This window comes from Podarcis pityusensis (assembly GCF_964106645.2).
Source record: "Podarcis pityusensis genome assembly, chromosome: 1".
Classification (NCBI taxonomy): Eukaryota; Metazoa; Chordata; class Lepidosauria; order Squamata; family Lacertidae; genus Podarcis; species Podarcis pityusensis.
Window position 1 is genome coordinate 32,022,591 of NC_138028.1, and position 18,571 is coordinate 32,041,161.

The 18,571-nt window shown below is 40.3% G+C and overlaps 1 protein-coding gene across 3 annotated transcripts in view; it reads right to left on the reverse strand.

Moving 5' to 3' along the window:
- Nucleotides 1-203: 203 nt before the first annotated feature.
- LIN52 (lin-52 DREAM MuvB core complex component) overlaps nt 204-18,571 on the reverse strand; it is a 37,954-nt gene continuing 19,586 nt past the window's right edge. Inside the window, exons 6-7 of one of the 3 annotated variants that reach the window (XR_013979095.1) lie at nt 3,975-4,035; nt 204-2,409 (exon numbers count right to left, since the gene is read on the reverse strand). Coding sequence is in view for 2 of the 3 variants with exons in the window: in XM_080980026.1 (XP_080836152.1) it covers nt 2,354-2,409; nt 8,198-8,266 (125 nt within the window). In the remaining variant the exon portion in view is untranslated. Of the gene's footprint in view, nt 2,410-3,974; nt 4,036-8,197; nt 8,267-18,571 lie in introns of all 3 variants that reach the window. The other 2 variants (XM_080980026.1, XM_080980027.1) reach the window with 2 other exon arrangements.

Genomic DNA, 18,571 nt, shown 5'->3' on the forward strand with positions numbered 1-18,571 from the left:
ATAACCTCCCCGTTATTACAAAGCTACACTTTCCATTGTGGACCATAGGAGATTCAAGTCAACCCGAAGGAAGACTCCTTCCATAATTATCTCAAAACACTCCAACATTTGCCAGACTTAATTAATACAAAATGACTTCACTCTAAATGTATGAAAGCAAGTGAATTGGGCATCCTGAAAGACCAGAATCCATTTTCACATGCTTTTGAAAATGCATTGTTTAATCTTTATTTATTTTAAGAACATGGAGATACCATACAGGTTACTTGTTCAGGACAACCCGATCAAGTATTACTACTATTTATAAAAATACATTCCCATCATATCCAAGACTGAAAAATATAAATATATAAATATCCCAACACTAGGGCATATACAGATTACTGCCTTATCTATGAAGGATAAAAGTTTCCAGAATAAAAAAGAAATGCTTTTTAACAACTAATTTTAAAAATGGTGATTCATGACTAGGCTGGTAATGTGAAGTTACTCTAGGTGTTGCCTAAACTTTTCAGTTTCACAGCCTCAAAAATGTGTTTCAAGAACCTTCACAATAAAAACAAATATACAGAGCATGAGGAAACTGGAGCTAAACACTTTCACATCCCATTGCTTTCAATGGGTCAGTTCAGAACTCTCTGTCCCAACGTAACTTCAATGTGTACACAAAAACCCATTTTGTGATGTTTACTATATACATATGAAAAGCCACAAATATATAAAATAGATGCAAGAATTTCAATATTCCTAAACAAATATAAACTTTAGGTCAACATGAAAAACATTTCATCATCATTTCTCTGGCCAACACCACAGTTTCTCTTGCTTCCAATCTCAGTGTTCACCATTATATGCAGTTTTGCTCCCACAGCAATGCAACCTCATATTTGAGCCCCAGTCATGCATAGTGTGACCATATGTGACCATTACTTAAACAAGTGAAGACTTTGCTTCTTATGCTTTGAAAAGTCCCTCTTGTTATTGGATAGGCAGATACCCAAGGATTTACAGCTGAAACTGGCAGGTGCGCTGCAACAGAGACCTCTCACTTGTGTACTGTACAAAGTGCCTTGACACAGAATTGCTTGCAGGATCATGTGAAGTTGCATATATATAGTTAGTTGATTATAGTTTATTCGTACAGCTCCAAGCTTACCCTATATCACCTGCAAATTGAAAAGGACACTCTAAGGTCTCTGTTCTGAAATATTTCAGTGTATATCCAGTGCCCACAACGTAAATGCTTTGTTCTGCCCTGGGGAAAAGTGAAATCTATATAGTGTTTTCAGTAGAATATTCAGGCCACACCCAAAGTTAAGCTCTCTTGAATCCCACTTATTTCAGAATGAGAGAGGTTCAATCTCCCCGCTGAGATGCATGGGACTTAAAACTGCTTGCTTCTGGCTGGATTATCCTCAAATGTTTAACTAGCAACTTCATAATACAATATCCTAACCATGCATCTTGTGGACAAGCAATTTATTGCTTGTGGGTGGGTGGGGGAGATGTGATTCAAGTGATACAATAATGACATCTCTCCAATATGTTTCTTTGTAGGAGAAACCAATTTTGAAGAACCATCTTCTGGGTATTAACGATTGGAAGATATTTTCTTTCATTATTTAGAAAGGCCCCTTCCACGTTTCCCACCCTAAAAGACAAATATATATTCAAACAAACATACATCCATTAATTCATATTACATGTTGGCATGTGGCTCCCAATCCCACTCAGCACTTGAGGCTATGTGAGATTTGGGAAGAGAAACCGCATCATCTTATCTGCGATGTTTGTGGCCAATACATACAGCTAACTTGGAAGGAAATCAAACATGTTTTGCAGTCTTGAGATTAGCCAAAATGTAAAAAATAAATAAATAAAAATTAGTTTTCATGCAGGACCACACTTGTGGTGGCTTCTTCCATGTGGCATTATTCATGTTGCGTTCTTGTCCCAAAAGGAAAAGAGGGACTACATGCACGTGCATGCAGACATATACTTGTATATGCCAAGTGATGTACAGGCCTGTGCCACAGAACCAGATAATAAAAAGCAACTCTGCTTTTATTTTAAAAAATATGCTGCTGCCAATTACGGATGAATGAATGAATGTATCCATTTTGACACAACTGGCATAAAATTATTCTAGCAAAACGTGTAGGGGTAGTAAAGAGGCAGGCAGGTCAAATTGTTCTGCTGGGGGACTGTTGTCTGTCCTTGCCAAAATGACCTGGATGTGTCTCTTCAGAAAAGAGGTGAGGCAAGAGAGCATTTCTGTAAGCATCAGGCATTTGGGGAAATTCTGGTCGTCTTCCAGCAGCCAGGTGTATTTCTTTCCAAACTCCATATTCAGCTACTTTTTGGGTTTTTCCAGGATGTTCAGAAATTTCCCTCGAGTCATTTCTCTTGCTGAAATCACAAGAAAGAAAGAAAAAAAGGCTTAACATAAAACAAGTAGAGCTGGGTAATTTACAATATTTAACCCCACTTGTGAATTTCATTTAAAATGGCTTTCTGGTGCCAAGAGGTAGCAAAAAAGATATAAAGTGAAGAAATAAATCTGTGCTGCGGTTCTGAGTTCCTAGCAGTCTGGAATTGCAGGCCAAGCACTGAAAACGTCAAAGCTCAGCTGTAATACTCACAAGCTGTCTCATTTCTTACTACACCCACTTCCTTTATTTCCTCTGCGGCTAGCTTCAGGTTCCCCCTTTCAGTTTTCCTGCTATATCCATCTATGAATAGTATAATCTAGAGCGCTATTGCTCCTCCTCAGGGCATCTCTTCCTGGATGCTATAACCCTTCAGAGATTATGGACCTCTGTCTCCCTCCATTTCAAGATTACTTGTCCCTGGCTGCTTATGATCTTAAACATAAATGAGACAGCACTTCCACTCTCCCTTGGCAGTGATAGTCCCTGGATGCTATAACGTAAATGGAGTTTATATTCCCTCAAAGTAGTTCATCTATGGATGGTGTGTTAAAGTAGAGTTTACAGAGCTGTGCTCTACCCTCTCACGCTGTATTGTCAGTCCCTGAGTGCTTAATACAGCAAGGCAAAGTATATATATGCTTCCCTGTGTGTCATCAATCTCTGTGAAAAGCACCACAGAGCTTTTACACAGCTACTTTCCTCCAGAAACATTTCTGACTTGGAGTTCCAAGGTTTTAGCTGCAGGTGTCCCAAAGACCAAAATTTCAAAGAGAAAATACACAAACACTTTCCCTTGCATGCTGTCTCCCCATTCGTAAGTAATAAGTAAATTGCCCATTCATTGTGGTGGATAGGTTATTTGCAGACAGAGGGCTAATATATTGCAAAGACTCCTGGGCATCAAAATTCCCTGTGGGATCCTTTACTATGAAGGCCAGACAACCCAATCTTGAGAGTGGAGGGTTTGGCTGCAAGGGCAGAACAGGCAACTCCCCACTTATGTGGGGGTTACATTCTGGGCCCCTGCGAACATAAGTGAAATGTGTTTAAGTGGGGAACACCCTAGGGAGACCTCATAGCTTGCAAGGAGATCCTCCCCAGAGCTCAAAAAGGATGTCTTCTTCTTGCTCTGAGGGTCTTCTCACGACCCACCTGCCTCTTCTGGGTTCCTGGCGCTGGGGTTGTGCGCAAGTAGATCACACACAAGTGGGGAGTTTCCTGTATTATTGCATCAATTCAATGTGGCATATTGGGGTTGTGGTGGACAGCTTAGTGAAAACATTGGTTCAATCTATGGCAGCTGTGAAAACTCCATGTCATAAGACTGAAAATAAAACTGCTAATACTGAAGTGTTATTATACAAATCTAAGCTGCAACCACACTTCAATATTGTGTACAATTTTGTACAAACAGAAGGAAGCACTCCCTCAAACACTTGACCATTAAACTAAGCTACTCGCTAACTTAGATGGCTTTAAAAGGGGCTCAAATAACCAATGGGGCTTGTAAATTCCCTTTCACTTAGAAGCATCTTTACCTACAACTGACATCAGGTGTAGGGCAGATGACACTTCTGTGGGTCAGAGGTTCTCCACTACTGATCTAGAACATGTATATAATAATACCCTTAAGTCAGGTCCAGTTCACAGGACTGTAATTAAGGAAGGTGCAGGTTGAGTGAATATTGATTAAAAAATGGCCATGTGATTGTTTTCCCACATCAGAGACCCAACTTTACTGTACCATCCAAATACTTATTATTAAATGTGCCAAAGTGATGTTGGTGGTGTTGAGGGGCCCTGAAGCAGGCACATAACCACAATGCACACAGAAATAGAAAACATGAAACCATATTCGCTCAACCGACATTTAGTCACAGAAAAACATTCAACTATATTGAACCTTGCTTTGTAACCTGAAGACTATCATTTCCTATTTCAAATTTTGCCACGATTACACCATATACGTGAAGTTCTGAGACTTAAAAAGTGCAGTGAGACGCTCCGGGAGGGGGGCCTTTTCTTTTCTAATTTGTATAAAGGGGATAAACCCTAATAACTTAAAAACATCATCACTGGAAGTTTGAGGTTCAAGAAAGTTGGCTTTGAATTAAATCTCATGCCCTGCTCTTGCTCGAGTAATGTCAAACTGCAGCATTATCAACTGATGGAGTGGAAGTTTTCCACAGCCCCAGTCCCATATAGGAGATATACGAATGTGTGACAACTAGGCGCCCCTGAAGAGGGCTGCACCCTATAAATCAGGCTGCGAGCACTGACTAGTTCTGCGCTCCAAGTGAAATTACTGTGAGTTGGGGGCTGCTCCTGAGCACGTGCCCTCCTGTTCGCTTGTCATCGGAGATGTTAACATTTCTGATTAATTCACAGACCTCTCATTTTATTCTTCATTCCTTTATCCTTGCTATCCTGCTCTGCCGCAGCTTAAAGATTCTTACCGACCTGCTACAATAATCACCACCCGGCTCGCCCTCCCCCCCCCACCTGGTGAAATTGTTTAGTGATGCCAACCGCGCTTTTAATTTGCAAGACATCAGACACAGAGGTAATTTATACCAACATCTGTTCATTTCTGACTTCTGAAACAAACTCGCACATGCTGCTACGAAATCCCATTAGGAGCAGGAGACAGCCTTCTGCTATTCTGTATTCCTCTTCTCAATACACACTTAGGAGTCAACTAGGCTTTAAATTTTAAAAGCTATAATACAAAACTAAGGTAAGGTCCTTATAGCCATCAAATAAGCAAGGGCCATCCAAATTGTGCAGAGAAGTTTCTGCATTTTGCTACTTTCTTTGGGTGTGCTGTTTGTCTAGCAGCTGATCTACCCAGACACGCACTCCTTCCCTCACAGTATATTTCTGGTAATAGGCAAATTCAGACCAGATAGTGCTCTTTCCCAATATTTTGGGCACTCTTCCCTCTGGGTTGCCCCCTTCCCTGTAGTTTACCCCACTTTGGGAAGGAAACCCAAAAACGTTTCTTATGCTAAATGGTTCTTTTTGTTTAGCGTTGGTCCAGTTCAACATTTCCCCCCACCTCATTAAAAATCTAATTCCAGACATGCTTATTTTGGTTGAGAAACAAGGAAGAGAAGAAAGTGCAGTCAACATCCTAAATGCAATTGTTGTCAGGGAAACTTACAGTATTAGCTGTCGCTACTGACTACCCATGGGAACAAGGGAAGCCAGTTACGTAGTAGAGGTACGTTTTCAAATAAAACAGATAAACAAAATTGTACTAGATTACATTGGAATATTTTTAAAAATATACTCAATCCAAGGGACTTGCCTACTGGAGGTGGGGCATCATACAATTTTTTATCATTCCAGCAAAAAAACAAAGCATGAAAGAGAAGCATGAATTGCCCTATCCAGGCAAAATTTACTCTCTCTATCACTACAATAGAAAACCAACAATGGATACAACTGCAATAGCTCGATTACAAATTAATCTCCTCAGTTAGATGGGGAAGTGGGGGCACTAAAGACCACAGAAAACAACAATTTAGGATGTAATCGGCCTAGGTTACAATAAAGCTGAGTATTTCAACAAATCCGCCCTTTCCTGGGACTACCTAGGAAACAGCCATTGGGTTGCTATAAATAACAGAAGCTCTTGAACCAGGAATTAAATTTTCTGCCTTAGAATAGATGGATCTCAAACCAGGTAGTGGACAGAAGAGGCCGAATCCAAAAACGGAAGCTTAATTTCCCAGTTGCTAAGGAGGGTGGAGCACAGTTTAATATAATCTCCTCTTTGGAACTTCAATCCCTCAATCCTGTATTTAGCCTTGTTGCCTTGGTCTCCCTTCGCACTACAACTGTCCCCAAACTGCCTCCTGCAGTAAATTTTGTGGCTGTTGGTTGAAGCGATTCAGTAGTACAGATTGATTTCTTGCAAGTGAGGAGATGAGGGATTACCAAAAGCAGCCCTGGTTAACAAGATTGGGTGCAGAATCTCCTGCGAGAGCAGCCCACTCTGCCAGCGCTTTGCATCCTTTCACTATGACATATGGGTTTCATTACACAAAGATTTTCCCGATTTTAACTTTGAGGAGATTACATTAGAAACTCAGGGCTATCTTTACATCTGTAGCAATTTAAAGGTTAAGTAACATTTTTAATCAAATGACAAAGACTCATAATGTTTGGCCTTCGGTCCAAAGTGGAAACTGCAGCTAGGATGTTCCTTCCAATGGCAATTTAATTAGAAAAGAACCCTTTGCTGGAGATTGGGGCTCATTGGTCCCCAACATCTCATAAAGGGCATTCTCATGCATATAGTATCTCTGTGCTGCACTGTGTCATAAGCTCTGGATAGTCAGGAAATAATGGAGGATTTACTATGATAAAACCAATGAAACCAGTGACTTACATTTATGTAAGCAGCTATCACTCTGAAGGATCCTTAATGGGAAAGGGGAGATGGCTTGTTTTTGCATAAAGATGCCCAACGTGTTCAGATAGAACACTTTGCATTTCATTTAAGGGAAGGACCATAGCTCAGTGGCAGAATAGCTGTTTTGCAGAAGGAAGGTTCTGGGTTCAATCCCTGGTATCCTGAAACCCCAGGAGAGCTGCTGCCAGTTAAGAGTAGACAGCACCGAGCAAGACAGACCAATGGACTAACTTGGTATAAGGTAGCCTCCTTGATGCAATTAGCAACAATCAACACCGCCAATGCCATTTTATGCCCTCTTATACACAGTTCACAGCTGTAACTAAGGGCAGCTCTATAAAATACTTCTAACTTCTCAACTGCTTTTCACTGATGTGCTATGTTCACCATGTTATAAGAAACATGGCTTTGCAAGCGAACTTATATGTAAAATCACAGTCCATTAGCATCGAAATTGCATGTTAAGGGACCTTAAGTGAAGAGTTCTGTGTTCATAAGAGCCTTGCCCTGTAAGTTTGTTAAGGGCAGAACGAATAGTAGTTGAAACATGCAACTTATGCCAAAGAAACTGAATGCAGACATGGAGATTAAAATATAATTGTGGGCGCTGTTTTGCGGTTCTATACAACCTTCCATTCATGGATGGAATATTGTTTACATATACTGGCTTCACTTCATCATTGCAGATCTATAATTTTACTTTCTAGTTCCAGAATACAGTGTTCACGTATCAAACATATTGTTTGGTTGTTGCCAGTGCTATTTTTCTAGAAAAAGAGGTTCTGCAACTCACCCTTGTTCTCTCACAATGGCAATGGCACCCTCATAAGAGGTGCCAGAACTGAGTTCCAGAGAGTTCTGGCTGAAACAAAAAAGGCCTGGTTCTTTCTGTTCTAACTATTTATTTGTGCTTTTATCTTGTGAACTGCCGTGAGATCTTTCAATGAAGAGGGGTATATGAATCTAATAAATAAATAAATAAATAAATAAATAAATAAATAAAAGATGAATTATGAGTCATATCTGGAACATGTTATTTATAGCACTGGACTTCTAAGTGATGAAGAGAAGCTGGTTATGCTGGTAATATTTGCTCTACGTATTTCAAATCTGGATTGTGAAATACTGTGACTTAACAATGGGCTGTATCCAAAACTGTACATGCGCAAGTGGACATTCTACTTGCATAATGTGATTTTGCCTTCTCTTTCCCCGCTGAATGGATGGATTCGGACTACCTGAAAAGATGTTCAGAATTTCAAATGAATTTCTCTATTGTAATAGGTTCTCCTTCAGGGATTTTCTCTTTCTGGCCCATTTACAAGAAAGGAATAAAAACTCTTACGGTACTCAAAGCAGATTGGACCACCATGGGCTTCAGTAGACTGTGTGGGAATAGGCTGTGCTGTTGAACCTAATAAACACAATCAAGGTAAAAGCCAAGAACATAAAACTACCAGTATCAAATTCACTAAGTGCTATTTTGTTTCAACCAACCTTAATATGAAGATGAATGTATTGGGAGCACCTCCCACTTCCAAGAAACTGACAGCAGCCAGCTTGACCTCCTTGACCCATGATCTCCATGACACTAAGTGTAGGGAAAGAGTTACATCTCCTCGCCTTGAAGCCAATAAAACCGCTCTTGATTATAATTTAGATAAGAGCCACTGGATTGAATAATAATGACTGAAACTCCCTTGGCTGTTTCACCTTGAGACGTCCATCACTGGGTTAAACATGATGCTAATTGCATTTGGATTGATTAATTTCTCTCACTCCTGTCTATTCGAATAATGCTTAACAAAATAATCACAGTACCCAGAGCCAAATCTTCTCCGTCAAAGGAATGAAGCCATCAGAACCAGCAGAGATGAAAGAAATGAAGATGACCCGTAATTACTGCTACGGTGATATCATTACCATATTATAGAAAATGAGTGTGGCGAAGGGGGAGAGCGGGGGCTGTGATTATTATTTATTTTTTAATGGAACCTTACATCCCAAGAATGCAGATCTGACATAGTAGAGCATGTAGATATACAGGGTGCGAGGGGAGGGGGTTTCTTATCTATTAAATTGCAAAATGGAGTGATCACCAAACCTTCAGATACATTACATGCTATGAGGTGGCTATTCCAGTCTTTCATTGCAATAGTTCTTTGTATTTGAATAGCATAGAGATGGGGTGCCTGTCTCCCTAGTGAAGTCTTAGACTCCCACTGCAGAAACAGTACTAACTGTGACGCTAAAACCATCTTTTTATTTTAAACTTGCTTGTTACTGGTGGCCTTGTTCCGAGGCTCCAAGTTCCAAATCCAGCTGTGATCAAAGGAAAGCTTCTTTTGAAGGGCACAGTTATTCCCAATACACTAATCTAAATCAATAAATGAACTGCTAACTGAATCAGGTTATATATTCATTTCTCAGCAACACTGTAGGATAGCTTTAAATGGTTTATTGCTGTGGCTTCAAATGGCATCAATAGAATACATTGCCTGGAAGAATTTGAATGAGAAAGCAACATTTTCAGCCCGCTTTTTCCTTAAATACCCTCTCATTTGAGAAAACAAAATAGCTTGGCAATTGTATAGAAGCTTCAACCACCTGTGCGCTGCAATTCTAATTGTAGTTTATACAGTTCAGTTCTCCCACTGCTGGTTATGTCTGCCCTGTGGTTTCAGGAAAAGGAGAAAAAGTAGGAACCAAGCAGCTTAAAATATTTATTCTGGCATAAGGCCAACTGTGTGTGTGAGCACACATACAAGCATCACATGCAAAACCAGCCAATATCAAAGATAAGTAGTTAAATTATGAGGCTAATAAACTATAAAATATTACTTAAAGCTACCAAAAGAGAGCCTCCAGGTATAGCAAAAGACTGAGCAGTCATCACTATAAAGTAATGAGAATTCTATCACATAAATATATCACATGGTGTCTCATATTACCAATATCCATTCTTTCCATATAATGTTAATCATAATCCTACACTCAACACATTTACTAATACAAAAAAACCCTGCTTGGGTCCAGTTTTCTTGACTCTGCAGGATTAGTTGAGTCCAATCATAGACATTTTCCTTTGTGGCATCCTTAACCCTGCAGGAATCCCTCCAAATGCTAACCACAGTTATCAACCCCTTATTAAACTATTAAAGAGGACAAAGTAGATCATCATAGTCTCCACCTTTCATCATGACTGGTTAGAGAAAGAGAAAAAGGTGAGAGAGCTCCCACTGCTGGTTGAAGTATGCTGGGATAGTAGGGGACAACTTTAACCTTCCGCAAGTGTTACAAATCTGGCATAAACACCTGATAGGCGGGCAGTGGGGATGAGCTTGCTGCCTCTGCTCCGTGTCAAATCCCAATGTGTGGAAGAAGACTTTGGGATACAGGGAGCCATTTTCTTACACGTGGCATGTGAAGGTAAGCAGGATGGAAGTCAAGGCCTATGATTAATGGTTGAAGGAGATGGATATGTTTAGCTTGGAGAAGTGAAGATTAAGCAGAGGGGACTGCATGGTTGCGGCTCTCATATCTGATGGGGTGTCATGCAGAAGGTGGAACAGACTTCTGTGTTACTTCCACTGGAACCAATGGGTAGTAACTGCAAGGAAGCCGATTTCAACTGAACATTAGGAGAAACTCCCTAATGGTAAGAGGTGTTCAGCAGTGGCACAGGCTGCTTCAAAGGGTGGACTCTCCTTCACTGGAGGTATTTAAGCAGCAGCTGACAGGTATGTTGTAGCTGCACATTCTGTATTGCAGATGCTGCAATGACCAGGCAGAATAGATGACCGCCAAGGGCTCCTTCCCACTCTATGATTCTATGTGTTGTTGTTTCTAAAAATCATCATCCATGAATTTCAACAATGGCATTCCGATTGTGAAATTCTTTGTATTGAATACAGCAACAGAGGAACAATCAGAGAATGGTTGGTAGGTGTGGCTGTGGACCAAACATTGAAGCTCAAATGCACTACCAGTTTGGAGCGGTAAAGAGCTGTCATTAGGTACCCAGTCAGGCTCTTTTCCTGCTGCTGGCATGATCACTCTCACATCCCTGCCAGGAAAGGGAGGGAGAAAGAGAGAAATGAGTGTGTAGTGTCCCGAAGCTCCACAAAGTTTCCCAACTGACTGCTCCGGGTGCATTCACTCACTCAGACAGAGAAACTCCAGAGACGGGGGGGTCATCAAAGCACATTGTGTTTGCTTGGGTGGATAAACACTAGTGAGTGCAATGCTGAGTTCCATCTGTAGCACATTCTAAGACCCCCTTTACACACATAATTCCTCGGGTGGTTGTCACTGCCTCTGCAGTTGCATACACACAGTCCCAGATATCTAATTACTTCAGCAAATGTGATTTGGCCTCCTGGAGGAGTGTTTACAAGCCACATAAATGACAGACCTTGCCAAGGGGATGAAAGTTGTTTGTGCAGTTTGTAAACAGACCCAGAAGCCAATCCACACGGGGAGAAGTAATATGCATAGTCGTCACTTTCTTTTTTTCCTTCTCAGTGTGCCTAGTGTGGTGGCAGCTGCCAGACCTGGGCAGAGAAGGATACAAAAAGGAAGGAGGTTGCAGGAAGTGTAGGAAGGCAGGTTTACTTGATACCCAGATGCCATCACAAGGATACGCATTACCAGCATTACCCTCAGCAAGGCAAGAGGCAAACTTTTATTTTATCTGCACAGAAAATGTGGCAGCAAGAGGAAAGATGTTGGTCAAAATTATCGGAAATCAGGAGGGAAAACAGGTAATCAGGTAGGACACAAATTGCATCCTCATCAATACAGCCTTTCATAGACATTGCCTACAGGTTTTAAAACAGAACTTAGGAATCGTGAGAAATTAGCTTCTATGTAAAAGTGAAAATGGAAATTCTCATGAACCCTAATTCTATGTCTGGTATCACTGGACCACTCACGCTGTAACTGAGTAAAGCAGCCAGTGTCCCACTAGCTCCGTTGAGACCTACATTAAAAAAATAATAATATTCACACTCCTCTAAACAGCTATTAGAAAAATAAAAAAGAAGGCTCGGCTTATTCTGTTAAATCCAAAAAGATAAGCTTCAAATTCTGTGGGACAATGAACAGACTATCTATTAAAAAGCCAAATGACAGCTTGGCCTGCTACCCAGAAACATCCGTCACCCAGGCACTTTCAGCTGGGATTTGTGCTGAATGACGTTTACTGTAGGTTAATAATTAGTTTTTAGCATAAGAGTCCAGTGTGGTCGTTCTCTCCCCAGGAGAGGAAAACAGGCTGAGCGATTTTTAGATTATATGTTCTGATAAGACACAGGCTCCTGACTCCCCATATGCAGTACAGGCCACCTGCTCTATGAAGCTGCCACGAGGGACCTCCTTGAAAAGGTTTAATAATAGTGCTCAAAGCCTGAGCTGAATTTACATCCTATATTGCAAAGTAAAATCATGTAGACAAAATCCCATCAAAAGATACACACTAAAGCCAATCTCTATAAACAAATTTACACACACACACACACACACACACACACACAGTATTATGGGAGTGTTATAGTGGCTAACTGCCCTGCAAAAATTATCAGCAAAACTGGATGCATAAAGCACATACATATACGTATTTAGGGGTCACCAACGTGCACCAGTACCTCCTGCAGTGCCTGCAAAAGGTCTCAGTAAATATCCCCTCAAAAATTCACAATACACACAAGATTGATAGGAGCTGAGCAGGACAAGCGATTTGTATGGGCTTAGCCTACACTGAACATACCTCATCAAGCATGCCCACATTTCAGTGGATGCCAGGATTGTATACCCATTCTCCCAACCATTAAGAATAGAGGAGAGTTGCAAAGGGCTTCTCTCTGTGAGTGTGGTGAAAGCTGTGGATTCCCTGCAAAGAAGTTCTATTGTAAGGCAGATAGAGGGTTCTAAAAAGAGCTGGTTGAAAGCTGTACGTTCAACCAAGTCAAAGTTCAATTAAATCTGGGATGGGATTCATTTAATGAACTCCACAAGTGGAAGTCCTGTGCAAGGACTTCTTGTTTGCACAACAGGGTGTTCCCTCCTTGCCCCCGCAACAACTTTTCATAACAAAAATGCAGCCTACTAAATATTTTTCTCAAATCTAACTGATGCTTAGGCCCACAAGCACAAGGGAATATAGCATGTTTCCTTGTTTATTCATATTCCATGACCCAAGACTAGTTTTTGTTTTTTCAAACATGTTTTTTAAAAGGTTTCAACAGATACTTCTTCTGTTTTAATCTGCTCAACAGAACAGAATGCATTTCTTTACTTCATACTAAATCTACCATAGGCATGCAATATTTTCGCCCAAAGCTTTATTAGCATACACACTGTACTCCATGTGACAACCATCCAGTTTGTTTTAACGCTAGCACTTTTCATCACGGATCTTATGGCTGTACCTCTTTTCAAATTAGGTTCACACCCAAAATTCTTTGGATAACACACATGGCATTAGAATTAGTTTCAGATATGGACGCATTCAGAAAAGAATCTAGATTCTTTGGCAACCTGGAATCAATTAAATTGTTAACTAATCTAGCCTAGCTAAGCAAATGCTCCCTCTGGTTTTAAATTACTAATAGCCTGGAGTTTGGTGCAAAACTCTGGAACTCATGCAGTATTGTCTATACATTCAGTATTCATATATACTTTTTTGTTACAATTCTAAGTTACCATTCCAGAACTCTTAGAAACGCAACCAGGGTAGAATTACATAATGTGCTTGTACAACCAATTTTCACAGAAGGGAACATTTTGTGTATATGTTCCTTTTTACATTCACAAAACTTGAATATTTAATTATATTTCTATAGCACCCACACTGTCCCAAAAAAAGGCCAATATCCTTTTCATCTACTTAGAATTTGAAAAGGGAAAGCAACATAATAAAGGGCAGCAAATTAACCACCCTGAGATCTTCAGATGAAGGGTAGTATGCAAATTTAATAATAATAAATAAGATGGGAAAACTCAGGCAAAATGTACACATGTATACACAGAATAACAACCATATGGGAAGGGGGGGAAAGCACAGTACACGTTCGTATTTTAATGGTTACAGTGTTTGGAATTTTATTTCTGTACTGTACTGTAATCTTTCTGAGTGTTTTCCTGGGGGTTTTCCATCATTTTGAGGTCAAATGGCTTTGGTCAGGAATGCATTAGAAATTTCCCCATAGGAATCAATTGTAATTGTGGACTTGTTATGTGAACGCTCACCTAACAAACAATTTCCTGGGAATGCATTGTGTTCAGATAGCACGTATTCCATAGAAGAGGGCTACAAGTAAGAAAAGGTGGAGGTGTATCTTTAACATACAAAGTAGGAACATAAAACTGAGGCCAAGAAACTGAGTCGGAGTGCAAAGAGGGGGGAAACAGGAGCAGGAGCATGAATACTTGTAATCAAAACTTCACATGGAATGTTCTGGGGTCTGTGGAGAGAAGCCAGAAGACAATGAGACTTTGCCAAAACAAAATGCAGAGTAAACCAGGTGAGCAGAGCAGCAGAATGCAAAACAAGACTGGAAAATGGGAAGATTGGGGAATAGCATACTGCAGTAAATCAAGGTGAAAGAATGAAAGGGCACAATTCAACGGAGTTAAGCACTCTTAAAGAGCACTGGTTTTTCATTGTGCTTCACCCATGTTCACCTGAAGCCAAAGGCTTTAGAAGTAGAAGGACAGAGAAAAAAGTGAAGATTAGAACTGTCTAGAGAAGAAGATACAGCTTGGATAAAAGACAAATAATAAAAATTAAAGATGGAGCTCCAAGTAGAAGATGTTGCAGTAACCTAATCTGGGAGGTTATCAGAGTATGAATAACCACATGCAGCCTCTGCCCAGAAGGGGCCACAGGTGGTGAATGTTGCTATGTGCTACTGACATCGCTTAGATCTCCAGTGGCAGAGCTGAAGAAAGCACAGCCCAATCCAAGAAAATAAAAAGCAAAGAGGATGACCAGCCATAGCTACAGTTCAGTTGAGAGAGCACAAATCTGCTTTCAATCCATGCACAGTAGGAAAGGCATTTGCTTTGGCCACGTAAACAGTTGCAGGAAAAATATTTCACATTCTTACTTAAGTGCTCCGGAATACCTTCTTTAGGGGAACATTTATTGACATATATTTATATTCTGCGCTTCAGTCTCAAAGGGTTCATAAAAGCGGCTAACGATTAAAACAAATAAACACATCTAACCATTGCATTTCAAACAGCAGAACAGAAACAAACACATAAAACCAGAGCCAGCAATATCCTGTCTCAGATCAGAAGTTGGTGGGACTGGGGTGGGAGTGGGGAGTTGGTGGGACCTGAACATCTCCATGACGGCCTGAACTGTTTGGGGCATTAAAGATCAAGACTAACACCAAGTTATTTCAAAATGTTATGAGTCCTTAACTCATAACCGAGCTTCCTTATCATCCAAACACATGTAGAGTACAAGTGGTTGATTCTGCAAATATGTTATGCCCAAATGAGCAATTACCACAGTGAAGGGATGGTGAATTAAATGGGTTTTCTTATAGCCCAACATGGCTATCTTCTACTTTTTCTTAGGAAAAGTTATGCTCTTTCACTAGGAAGTATACCAGTGTCAAAATCCTTGAGATGAGATGAGAGAGAGAGAGAGAGAGAGAGAGTGTTTGTGTGTGCTATTTTCTACCATTCTTACCAGATAGCTTCAATATCTGTTTTCAAACATGATTTGCAACCAATAAAGAGGAGAGGTGGACTAGGACTACAAAATTTGAAGAGATATGGTTGGCTTTAAGCAGAAAGGTGCAAACATAATTTTGAAGCAACATCTGATAAAGTATACATTTCACTACACTTTGAGAAACCACCTCACTTTGCTACACAACATATACCGGCATAAATGCCAAAGATTAGATGATTACTTCTGTTAATCAACCATCCCTGAGAACTGCAGTAACTGTAAAAGCCAAATCCCTATGTAATTATTAAAAAAAAAAAGCACACATTCGCTGAATTAAATGCTACTAACACAGCTACTCTAACAGCTAGATTATAGCTCTCATAAACAGTGTGGGCAGAATAGCCTTCTCCCTCAGAGCACTAGCTATTCAGTGGGATCAACCTACTGATTAATGGGAGTAATTCAGGTTGATTAAGCAGGCATTTCATTGAAATAAGAAGCAAACATCTCCAACTATTGAAAGGCTCTTCTGAGAAGTCTCAGAATCATAGAACTGTAGAGTTGGAAGGGCTACCAAGGGCTATCTAGTCCACCCCCTGCAATGCAATGCAGAGCTGCAGGAATGCGACAGGAGGAGAGAATTGTTTCTGAACATTCTGCGTTGAAGCAGAGATTTGCTAGAAAAGGATATCACAAGGCAAACTTTCAAGTAAAACTGAAGCTGTGGAGACCATAGCACAGTGGCACCTCTGGTTACGAACGCTTTTGGTTATGAACGTGTCAGGTTACAAGCTCTGCTAACCCGGAAGCAGCTGCTCCTGGTTGCGAACTTTGCCCCAGGATGTGAATGGAAATCGCGTGCCAGAGGCGCGCATGTAGCAGGAGGCCCCATTAGCGAAAGTGTGCCTCAGGATAAGGACGGTTTCAGCTTAAGAACAGATCTCCGGAACGAATTAAGTTCGTAACCAGAGGTACCACTGTACTGCTTGGAAAAGAGTACAAAATTCTGATAAATAGTATATAAAATGGCAGAAATTGTAAACAGAAGAAACTCTTCAGCCAATCCATCAGAGAGCATCTGCCTTCCCCCAAAATTAAAAAAATGAATCACACTTAGTCAACATTTACATTCTTGAAACAGAAGGACAGCAATTGGATAGCACTGGAGAAGACTCTTTAACCCTCTTTACCATCATGATCATATGTAGGAAACAACTTTATGTAAATTAATTCTACTTAAATGCTTGAGGGGAGGATTTGTGTGAGCACTGAAATCCAAGCACAGATGAAATACTTAAATCCTTAGCATCCTTGGCAGAATCTTTTTATTGTCTCAGTGAAGCCATTAGCATGTGTTCCAGAAAACTCTGCACATCTCAATACCAGTATGAATTTATATTGTACTTGAGTGTCCACAGGGCGCTTCACATAATATCCAACAGCCCTAACAGCTATGTCAATATTATTATCCCGTTATTTGCTAAGGGTGAGAGGCAGTAACTTGCAAAAGGCTGCCTAATGCATTTTGGGCAAGGCCAAATTTGGAATGGCAATTTCCTGGTATAGGGGTCAGTTTCGTAGCAACTACTGTGCTATACAACCTCTTCTATATATCTTAGTAAATGAAAGTCTCCTATTACGCTGCTTTGGTTAAGTAATACTCTCTCTATCCCTTGGTGCTTAGAATCCAGCATGTTGCTCCCCAAAGTGGCACAAGTGAGCTTCGGCTTTTCCAACTCTGGAAAAAGCAAGTTTGCCTTGAATCTTTACTGAGTCTGAGTTTTATTCTGTAGGAAACCACAGCAGCGCTTGCTCAAAACAATTCACTTCAGCTCTTCATGATGCAATCAAAAAATGAAAATTTTAAAGAGTTACAATGGAATAAAGGAAAAGTACAATAAGTTGCATTGTGAAAAATGACGCCAGTTCTAGAATCTGTTGTAGGCTCAAGTGCCGAACGACTTTCTTGGCATGCTGACTTGTATGGAGATAAAAATCCCAGTAATGTAAAAGGGCTTTAGGTCAAATCCCATCCTCTCTATGGAAAAGAGGGGATCTCTATAGAAGTAGTTGGTTCACTACCATTCCCCTCTCTTTTCCCAGGGGACACCTACAGCCTTCATATATATGTTGGATTGCTGTTTATATTCATGCATTCAGGGTGCTTTCCATCTACCTAGCACAAGTGTAAAGTTATTTTACAAGTTCAAACAAACCAAGACTTATGCAATGTATGTTGTGTTAAACTCAGACCACTTTGCTGTAATCCTTCGGCGAAGAGATCCTAAAATTAAAGAAGCTTCCTTTAACTTAATACTATCCTATCTAAAAGGTGCTAGAATATGGTGACTTCCTACAGTTCTGGCAACAAGTCAACGGAAAGTATAATGAAGAGTAGAGAGTTTTTTAACAGAGGGAAAGTTTTGTCTGCTTCTTGAGGCACAGAGTTCTGATTTAACTGTTGTGCAAACCTCTTCACTAGTAAGTTCATTATTTTTGACCTACAGAGCAATCTAGAAACCAGGAACAACTGGTATCAGTGCCACCCTCTTAATAGTCAGATTCAATCTAAGGCAAACCTAGAAAAGAAAAAAAAACTTGGATTCAAGGTCCTTATGGAGCTTGTGTAGACATAAAAGTACAGTATTTCTCTTGGGTGTTTCATCTATCCTTGTGTCTGCATGTTGTTGCCTTAACTGCATCTTCTTGGTAGTCTTTCTATTTCAGGGAATGTAGGACATCTCTTGTCTAATATTACATTTTAGATCTCATTCTAGGAGACAGCAGATCATAGTCTGAAGAAGCTACAGTTTTACCACTTTAAGGAACAACAACAACAACAAAAATCTAGTACAGAAACAAGGAGAGCACTATAGACTAACAAAAGCAAATCTAAAGGTGAGCGAACCCCCAAGACAGGCAACCATTATTAGCGTGTCGATAGCACACTTGTTAAAAATGTATATTTTAATTTTCTGTATTGCTAAAGGTCCCAATTTGCCCAGGGATCTAGCTAAGCTACCATTTTCT